Source organism: Amblyomma mixtum, chromosome 9, assembly GCF_055824585.1.
Source record: "Amblyomma mixtum isolate Tamu chromosome 9, ASM5582458v1, whole genome shotgun sequence".
Classification (NCBI taxonomy): domain Eukaryota; kingdom Metazoa; phylum Arthropoda; class Arachnida; order Ixodida; family Ixodidae; genus Amblyomma; species Amblyomma mixtum.
The window spans coordinates 67,888,575-67,898,145 of record NC_143020.1 but is presented as its reverse complement, the minus strand read 5'-3'; the positions used below and the strand labels follow the sequence as shown (position 1 = coordinate 67,898,145).

General features: G+C 44.9%; 1 protein-coding gene across 1 annotated transcript; it reads right to left on the bottom strand.

Moving 5' to 3' along the window:
* Nucleotides 1-740: 740 nt before the first annotated feature.
* On the bottom strand, nt 741-3,488 carry LOC149329508 (uncharacterized). Its single transcript, XM_089562272.1, has 2 exons — nt 3,171-3,488; nt 741-2,344 (listed from the first exon to the last, which is right to left on the bottom strand). The coding sequence occupies exons 1-2, from the start codon at nt 3,453-3,455 to the stop codon at nt 1,178-1,180; spliced, it is 1,452 nt and encodes a 483-aa protein (XP_089418398.1). The 5' UTR covers nt 3,456-3,488; the 3' UTR covers nt 741-1,177.
* Nucleotides 3,489-9,571: the final 6,083 nt, after the last annotated feature.

The window sequence follows — 9,571 nt, the reverse complement described above, 5'->3', positions numbered from 1 at the left end:
GAGAGGCTTTTGCCCTGCAGTAGGCGTCGTCAGGCTGATGATGACGGTGATGATGATGATGAATCCTCATATGGCGCGATAGAGTAGTGGGTTAGGTTTTCCACTGTAATCAGCTTGACACTTTTGCACGCATCCCTGCTGAAAAAATTTGTATGATGCTATAAACTCATACACTTTGTCATACATATATCATAGACTTATCATACATATCATAGAACATTATCATACAAATGTGATAGATTTCTGTAAAATCATACAGTCATCATAGAGATATCATAGAACATCATACAAATTGTATGATATATCACATAATTTGCATGATATTCTATGATGAAGCCTCTATGAGGTTATTGCATTATAGAACTTTTTTTCAGCAAGGATTTTTTCATTTTTTAAACGTTTCAATTAATTAATGAAATGCACACTCTAAATTTTTGAAATAGCGTCGTCAAGCAATGGATTTTCATTCTGAGCATTGTGGCACCTTTGAGCCTCCCTTTTTCCAATTCTTACATTTTTTAATTTCCTTAAAAATGATAATTACAACGATTTCGTGAAGTCGTCATCACCTATCACAAACAAATCAATCACTAGAACCGCAAATTACCATGATACAATTTTTTTTCCTCTGCCCCCTATTATTTGCGACACGCAGTGCCGAATGCACCGACTTCTTTTCGTCCGAACGAGCTGTAGCCATACGCTGTCGCGTAGAAGTTACTTCTACATCGTCAGGAGCATGCACTCCTCGGCGCACTTGTCATTAGTAGCGGACGTCGTCTTCGATGGTAGTGTTTGCCTTCAAACGAAGTGTCGTTGTAGTTTGTTCTCCGTCGATGGAAGCACCGTTCTTTGAAGAGAAAATGTCCCGTATTTTTTTGTGGAACATACATTCAAAATCTTGAACTACATGAAGTGATAAGTAAACGCCCATTTTATTGAGACACTTCAGCTACCGACGTTACCTTTCCGGTTAGAGCCGGATGTAGGGATATGGCACTTTGACCGCGGTTATATTTCCCTCATCCAGGGATTAAAATAAAGCAATGAGTGACCATGTAATGGCCAGAAATGCCCGAGGAGCCTTCACCATACCGCACACTAGGACACAGAGCATGGAATAAAAAACTGCTGCTAAGTATACCAGCCTATAAGCGACGAAACTTGGCTTCTGGTCTCATTCAAGCTCCAACCATGGCAGGAGCTCGAACCTTACTCGAAGCTGGTTGTATTCTACAAAGCCACCCTTAAACAGGCTAGAGAGCAAGCGCCCATCCTTTGAACGCCATAACAAACTACCTCTTTCCTGCGTTCTCTCACATTTATAACAACCGAGTGCTGTCTTGTCACATTCGGCACCCGACTTTGGATGAACGAAACGCACTTTGACTCTTAGCTTGGGTGGACATAGCAAAGCGTCGTCCATGTCACTCTGGTGTACTCGGAACTGCGGGTGCACGACCATTCCAATGTCATAAATACATTCTATGCAGACTCCGGGCGCAATTCGGTAGCCACGGAGATAGACTTTTTTGTCTTCGTACTCAGCGCGCCCAAGCACCAACGCCTTTTCTTCCAGGAACTTCACACCTTCCACGACAAATTCGCAGTGCGCTACCTGTATCTCAGGGTATCGGAGCACTTTATCAATGCTAGATATCGCCTTCTTACTTTCTTGAACTTCTTTCTTTGCCTCTTCCATGCTATCTGCAATTTTTGAAACCTTATCGAGGTTTTCTCTCGTTGGTTGCACCAACTCATCTTTATGTATTGCTTCCAATCTTTGCATGCTGGTGGAAATTTCTCCGATGCTACTGAAGCTTAAACTCAAACCATGTCTAGTTTCCTCGCTAAACGCGGTGATTTTGTGCAACCAGTTGTTCACACAGTCACGTTGCTCGGCCATTGCTTTTGCCACTTCTTGCCTTACTGTTTCCTTGATGTAGTTAATGCCTTTACTTAGTTCATGCCTGAGCGCTTCTTGGCAGCGGTTTTCTCCATGAACAAGTTGGTTCAGTATCTCGCTGTTGGCGCCACTTTCGACAAGGAGCCCCTCCAGAAGTGCCTTCAGTTCTCCGGCCTGCCCTCCCAGGGTTTCTCTGAGAGATGTCAGGAGTGCCGTTATGTCGTTGCAGCTGGTCACACCTTGGCGTCGAGATGCGCGAGGCGTCACTCTACTGCAGGATTTTGATCCCAAGTGCGCACAGATCTCGGAGCAGAGAACAGCGGCCGAGCACTTGGGGCAGCAAATCGAGTGATGAGCACATTCACGATGAAAGTGCTGGGTGATTCTGTGCGCAGGCATCACTGCCCCGCAGTTTGCTTTTTCGTTCCAACACTTCACCTGCAAAGTTAAAACGAATGGAGTCATTACGTCCATTCCTGTTACAACTTCAGGAACTCAGCACGCCGTTTTTGTTTTAAATTTGACACTGCTTTGTTCCGGTAAATGGCAAATTTGTTTTGGAGAGAATTTGCGATTTGGTGAGAAAAATTGCGAAATAAGTTATACTACCAATCTGGGCCTATAAATAAATTGGTAAATTGGTTTTTGAGCAAAGTAAATAGCGCATTATCTGCCTCACATATCTCGGCGGACACCTCAACTACGCCCGAAGGGAAGAGAGGAAGGTGCGAGTGAAAGAAGAAAGAAAGAAAGAGGTACCCTACTGGAGGGCTCCTCAATAATTTCGACAAAATTTGCCTGCATCGTGCGGAAACACATGCGCTCGCGAAGGCATGCAGCCAAAGCAACTCCAGAGCACGTAACTAGTTGAAAAAGCCTAATTTTGTCGAGACATAGCGTCAAGGGTATTCGCATTTTCGAAATTCCAAAAACTGTTATTGCTACTACTAACGACCGGCTACAAATCTCGATTTGCAGGTAGGCGCCTTACTTTACTAGTTGAAAAAGTTATTAAAAACTAGTTAACCAGCGTACTACTTAACACGATTCACTGTTTTTTTAGTGTCCGTCAACCCTGGTAGTACTATGCTTCGAAGGCCGTAATTCTACCCCAAAAGCTTATATTTTAAAAAATTTTAAAAGTGTTCACTGATTCATCCGATGTAGCCCTCGACTGCGACAAAGTCACCTTCAACCATGCGGCGCTTAATGGTATCAAACCGCAAAGCGCAAGTCCACTTGATATTTTTTTCTCATCCCTTACCTCTCTGCGAAGCATCTCATCCGCAGGGCATTCTCTCCAATCGACCTCCTCGTCCTGGAACTCGCGGCCGTCCAGCGGGCAGATGTGTGAGGCTGGCGCAGCGCACTGCTCATAGCAGGACTCGCACAACACGTGCATGCATTGAAGGAATGCGCTCCTCTTGCGAACCAATCCACAGGCGCTGCATACCCTATGCTGTGGAATAGGCTTGACGAAGAGTAGCGGCCGGTAGTCGAGTTCCGGATAAAACCCCACAAGCGTGTACAGCGTGCTACCAAGAGGCATCTTGTTCAACACGTCCGTTCGCTTCGCTTGGAACTGAAAGGACGTCCTCCTACGGCCCGCCAAAGTCCGTTCTGCTCGCTTCTTATTTCGAGCCGTCGCCATGGAGACAATCGTAGAATGCGGCTTTGGATGTACCCTGTTGATAACACGGTGGAGCTCGTGTCGCTTCGGCTCTAGTAATCACCTCTGTTCCGCTCTTCCTTTGGCTCACTTCGTTGTCGGAAGGCGTGAAAGGTACAAAGGGCAAAACTCGTGTCTAGAACGAGCGAACTGTGCGCTCCGCAGATTCCAAAGCAGCTGCGAATAGGAAAGGAAAAAAATGAAGACAAAATCCGATGAGTTGAGCTGAACATGCTTACGTCCAGACCATTTTTAATCGAATGCTGTTGCTAGATATCGCGTGTTCGGACCGAAATAAACCCAGAGCTTGTTCTAGGCAAGCTTTTTGCCCTCTGTACTCTTAATCCTTATTTTCAGACTGAAAAACAATGAAGCATTTCAGCAGGAAAGCATCAACAAGAACTTTCATCAAGAAGAACATCAAAAAGAACACACCATGAGTAATATAATGTGCTTAATCAATACCAGGTTGAGAGCTCTGGCAGCTTCAACCAGATCGCTCACTGATTTTGAGGCATCAGCCTTTCTTGGCGCATGAGTGTCGTGGACGGAAGCTGTCGACAGAAGCTGGAGAACGGAAATTGTGCGCAAAAGTGTCCGCACGAACTGCCAATCATAAGTTGTACGGTAATTAGAATAAAAATTAAAATTTGATTGAGCAACATATTATGGCCGACATGATGGTGGTAGTCCCAAGCAGCACAAATTGATTGGTCCAACAGTGGCAAAAGAGTGGCGGAAATTGGCATGAATATTGGTCCTACACTGGCATTTGAGCAATCCGAGACTTTTTCCAACAATGGCCCTTCATTCATGCCAAGATTGTGCCTATACTCAGCCAGTCTAGCTGCCAGCATTGACCCAACATTCAGCCAGTCTATCCACAAATGGCCAACGTTCGTGCCAAGACTATGCCCATGTTCAGCCAATCTATTAATTATGGCCCGACATTCGTGCCAATACTATGCCCATATTCATCCAATCTCACGCCAATAGTATGCCCACATTCAGTCGATCTGTCAATAATGGCCCGAAATTCGCGCCAATAGTATGCCCACATTCCGCCAGTATCAATAATAGCCCCAGGTTTGCTCCGACTTGTGCCCACTTTTCCACCCTTGATCTAACTTTTATAGGTGGCATATCAATTGCAAGGCCAGTGGGAAATTGTACGCGATCGGGGGTCCCACCTAGTTTTGTACCAAACCTCTTGCTGGCCAGCAACAATGAAGACATATACCGCTTGTTTTCCACCAGCCGGAGCTTGTATGTGTAACATTTTACATATGAGCAGTCAGCAGACATACAAAAAAGAAAGAACGGATTCAAAGAACAAAATTTATTGCATCTACGGTGCCAGTACATCGTGAAATGCATTGTGCCGGAGCCGCTGAATCGATGAGTCATATCGGCACTAATCGTTGCACTCCTCTTGTAAGAGAACTTTTGCAGTGCCTTGAAACAAATTCCTCGCCAAGCTCTTGCACGATGACCTGGCTGTACATCGCAGCTGCAAAGAGGTGCATGATGTGATCATGAGTGTAAGTACAACCATCGCAGAAAAAAGACAAGAAATAAAATAACACATTGATCTTAGTGGCGCGCAGTGTGCGAGAAGGTACTCGAAACGTATGTTGAAAGTATAATTTCTAAATGACTCTTAATATAAATCCCCACACTAATAGCAAAATGTTGAATTGAATTTAACAATTTTTTCCCACCGTATTGCTAATTTCTAATCCCAATTTGCCGTGTCACACCCTCAAATGCATATTGAAAGTCACAAAAAGAGATAAATATAGTGTTTAATACAAATCAATCTATTTTTATATTTCCTATCAAAGTTATATGTCTATTGCGAGCTGGTTGTTTGCCTTTTTGTTCCAGCAAAGTATGGCACAGGTGGTAGCAGCTCCTCCCTATTGAACAGCTGTGAGCAATTTTTTTTTCGCTATGAAATATAATATTCCATGCAAAGACGGCTTGCACAGTTTTGCGAAATGCGCTGAACGCAGGAGACCGAATACACTTTTTTTAAAGTAAGCAGATTATCGATGCCGCTTGGCATGCATGTAACGGGGCAGACGGAAATCTTACTTGAAAACCACACGAAATCACTCTTCCGTTAGTCCATGGGTGATTAATTCCGAGACAACATGGATAAAGTTCGCTGGGACCAGGAATTCCGCTTTTCTCGTACGCCTGCAACTGGCCAAGACAAGGGCACCCGGCACGGGAATATTACACGCGGCCAGAAAACTGCTGCAGTGAAAGAATAAGCGCTTCTGGTACTCATCTTGCACAAACGATAGACGACCAATGTCGTAATGAACGCAACATGAGTCGGGCCACACGACACTCCGCCACGGTGATTGAAGAGATAGTCAACGTTCGGTAAATCCATTTTTTCAAAGCTGAAAAATAAAGTTCTCACCATTCTGTGCATGCCTTTGCGCTAGACATTTCGCTGTGAAAGTTGCCATTCAGAAGTTGGCGCCAGTGCTTTGTCGCTTTCTCGTTTCCTGCCGGAGAAAAAAAAGGTCGGCGCTGATTCAAAGCGGCAATTACGCCAAGAACCATATTCATTTCCGAACACATTTCAATATAAAAGTATGGTGGTACTCACAAATAGAATCTTGCAGGCCAGGCTACTGAATTCCGTCATAATTGTCAAATCGTATCGGGTGCGGATTCTCGACAACGAACGGCGTCAGCTTGAGCGCGCATGCTTCGTCGGCACGCTGGTTGTGTGGCTTTTCGCCGCCTTGCTAGCTACAGGCGATACTCGTTGGGCGAGTGTTCGGGAAAGGAGGAGACGACGATGGGACAGGTTTCTTATATTTTTCGGAGAATTTGCTGCAGCAAGAGAAACGGCAGCTGGAAAAGGGGTAGAAGAAAATCTAGGGAGGGTGGATGAGCGGCGTTGCGCTTAGTTGGGCGCGAGGGGAAAACAGGTTAGAGAAGGTCAGTGTACCTAAAATCACAAAGGAAAAAAAAACTCCTAGCATGGTGAGGGCCAGCGCTCTTCCAACAAAGAGGCTCGGCCCGGCAAAAGGCGGCTGTATGGGACTTCAAAAAGGGGGTGGAGAGGGGGGGGGGGGTGAAATGAGTGAAAGAATTCCGGAATGTCCGGAGGGTGCGCCATAGGCGTTGAGCACGTGAAAAGCGGCAAGGAAACGACAATGCGGAGATGTTGGAAGTGGAAACGTGGAGCTTGGGCATGAATTTCGTCAAAACGGCTCCAAACATTAGCGTAGTCTCTGCGGTCGTGTGCCTCTTTGGTTGAAGCTGAGATAAACGTGTTACTATGAAAATACCGGAAATATAAAACAATAAATAAAATTAGCGGGAACAATGCGTGTTCTTTGAGTGTTTTATATATGATACTTGTGGCGGACTAAGTAGGATGACATACGTCCAAGCAACACCATTCATCAATATAATCCAATGATTCGCTTCTAGAGCGACGAATACTCTACATTTTATACACACCAGTGTAGGCAGGTCGGTCTAAGCCGTCATGCGGCCCACCCGTGCGTGTCTGCGCTAGCTCGAAATGACGCGGCGCGCTAATCAGCAATGCACCTGTTATGGCTCATTGGTATTAAGGATACGCGCAAAGAAAAGGCAAAAAAAAAAAACTAGTGGAAATGCGACCGAGAAAAAGTTCCGATCTTTAATTTGATAAACGTGATAATTTAAAGCAAAAACGTATGCTAGAGCCGTCGTTATAGAATACCCAAAAATCACAGCAGAATAACAAAACAATTTGCGACATTAAAAAAACCTAGCCACCTTAGCTTCGCGGCTTCAGGAAGCAGAGCCGTTTGTTCGCTTATTATTATTTTTTTAATTTAACATACATCTACATTTTCTTTCTCGTCTGCTGCTTCTTCACGCAGTAAATGCGCAGCAAGTTGTTCACGTCAACTGTTTATTTGCGATAAAACCAAAATCGCGTTTTACTCACATCGTTTCTTCTCTCAAAATGCGCCACGCAATAATTTGTGACCAAGTGGAAAAAGCGATTTATTTGTTTTTTTCTAGGGTGAGCATCCTGTGGGTGAGGCATTGTATTCCGGATTGTGTAATACGATTCAGCGTTTCGTGCAGCATAAACTTATTAGTTAAGTTGAGCCTATATCTTGAGACACGAATTTGAACCGGCAACCTATAATCGGGGGCTGTGGTATGCGAGGTATGCGAGAGATATGCGAGGCAGTACGTTAATTAGCGCGTTATTATACCATTCCTCGAATCGAAATTTCATTTTCTTGATTGTGGCACCTCTTTCTCTCTTTCTTTTTTTTGCATACCATAATTACAAAAGACGCCGCTTTTCAAAATTCGTATACCTTCGTGAATGAATCTGACCTCTGCTCACTTTCGCGCAACCAATTACATCGCGCTTTTTATTGTAATTTCGCGTCAGAGTTCGACGCTAGCGCTGTTGTTGGTCATAAAAAATAAATAAATAAACAAGTCCGAATATTAAAAAAAACGGATTGAGAGAAATAACCACATATAATCACAGGGACATCATTTGGTGTGTCGTGGAGCGGCACTGCCAATACAGGGAAAACAGCGGACAAGTAGGGCCATCATAGCGGGTGTAATGAGGCGGCACTGCCAATATGGGGACGACAGCAGGAATTTAGGGCCATCGTTGGAGGTGTAACTAAGTGGCATTGCCAATATGGGGAAAACATCGGACAAGTAGGGCCATCGTTGGAGGTGTAACTAAGCGGCATTGCCAATATGGGGAAAACATCGGACAAGTAGGGCCAATGTTGGAAATGGCACATTGTGGCAGTGCCAATATGGGGACAATGAAGGCAACATTGGTCCTGTATAGGGCCACACATAGCCAACAGACTCCCAATATTGGGCCAACGGTTTGTGCTGCCTGGGAGTGATAATGATAGCTAATGATATAGTGCCAAACAGAGAGTGATAGGGCCAGAGATAGTGATACTGAGGAGGACAGAGATAGGGATAGCTGGTGATAGCGATGATGGTGATAGTGATGATAACAGAAGTAAAAATCAGAAATAAAATTTAAAAAAAAATAATTGGAAACGAAAACGGCGGGGAGAACGAGAAGAAAAGGAAAGGGTATCACATTTCCGCTCTTAAGCAGGCTTAAGTACAATCCTGTAGTTTGCGTCATTACTAACTCTTCGACAGCTGCAAGGCTGTATGACGTCACAACTCAAGATACTCGTCCCGTGCAAGGGCCGACGTTCAAAGATGTCGCGGTATTTCTCTGTTTTCTTCTTCACTGAGAGAATTGCTGTTGTGGCATGCATACATCACACGTAACTTTGATTCTTCGTTTAGTTTCGGTCGATTTTATAGCGATAGCAGTAAAGTGCGTACACCCCTGGGGTGTAGAAAAGAAATTTCCTTTTGTCGATTATAATGCCGGAACATGACGCAAACACCATTATGACATATCAGAATGTAAACTATTTGCGAAGAAAATAAAATTAAGATCATATGAGAATCGAACCGGGGTCCTTGCGTAGTGGGTCAGGTGATTACCGCGAACGTTCCTGCCACCGACAGCCACCGACGTTCGCTATGCTCCAAGTATTTTGGGAGCACAAGGGAATAAACTGGCTGTGTTTCAACTCAGCTGAGCTAGGAAGGCTTTGTAAAGGATGGTTAGCGACGGTTTAGCTTTTGTACATTTTTATTGCTTCATGACTTCATGATCGACAGCAAATTGTTTCAGCGAGAGCAAATCACGTGATGCATCACGTCCCACCAGTGCAAGAGCGAGCCTCCAGACCGGCGGTTGGGGCAGCGGTGGTGGTGGTGAAAACTTTTGTTTGGCGGAATAGAGTTTGGGAGCCACAGAGTGGGCCCGCTACATGGTCGGCGTCCCTAGTCCGGGACACCGCATGACGAGGCCCCGTCTCTCGCCCATTTCACCAGAGCCCTTTGGGACTCAAGAGAGGAGCAGTTAAGGAGGGCAGTCTCCCATGCCTCTA

What these genes read in the sequence shown, in the direction of transcription:
- LOC149329508 (XM_089562272.1), bottom strand. Translation starts at nt 3,455, where the DNA reads ATGCCTCTTGGTAGCACGCTGTACACGCTTGTGGGGTTTTATCCGGAA. An exon ending in ATGAGATGCTTCGCAGAGAG is followed by an intron (nt 2,345 to 3,170) that starts GTAAGGGATGAG and finishes TTAACTTTGCAG; the next exon opens with GTGAAGTGTTGGAACGAAAA.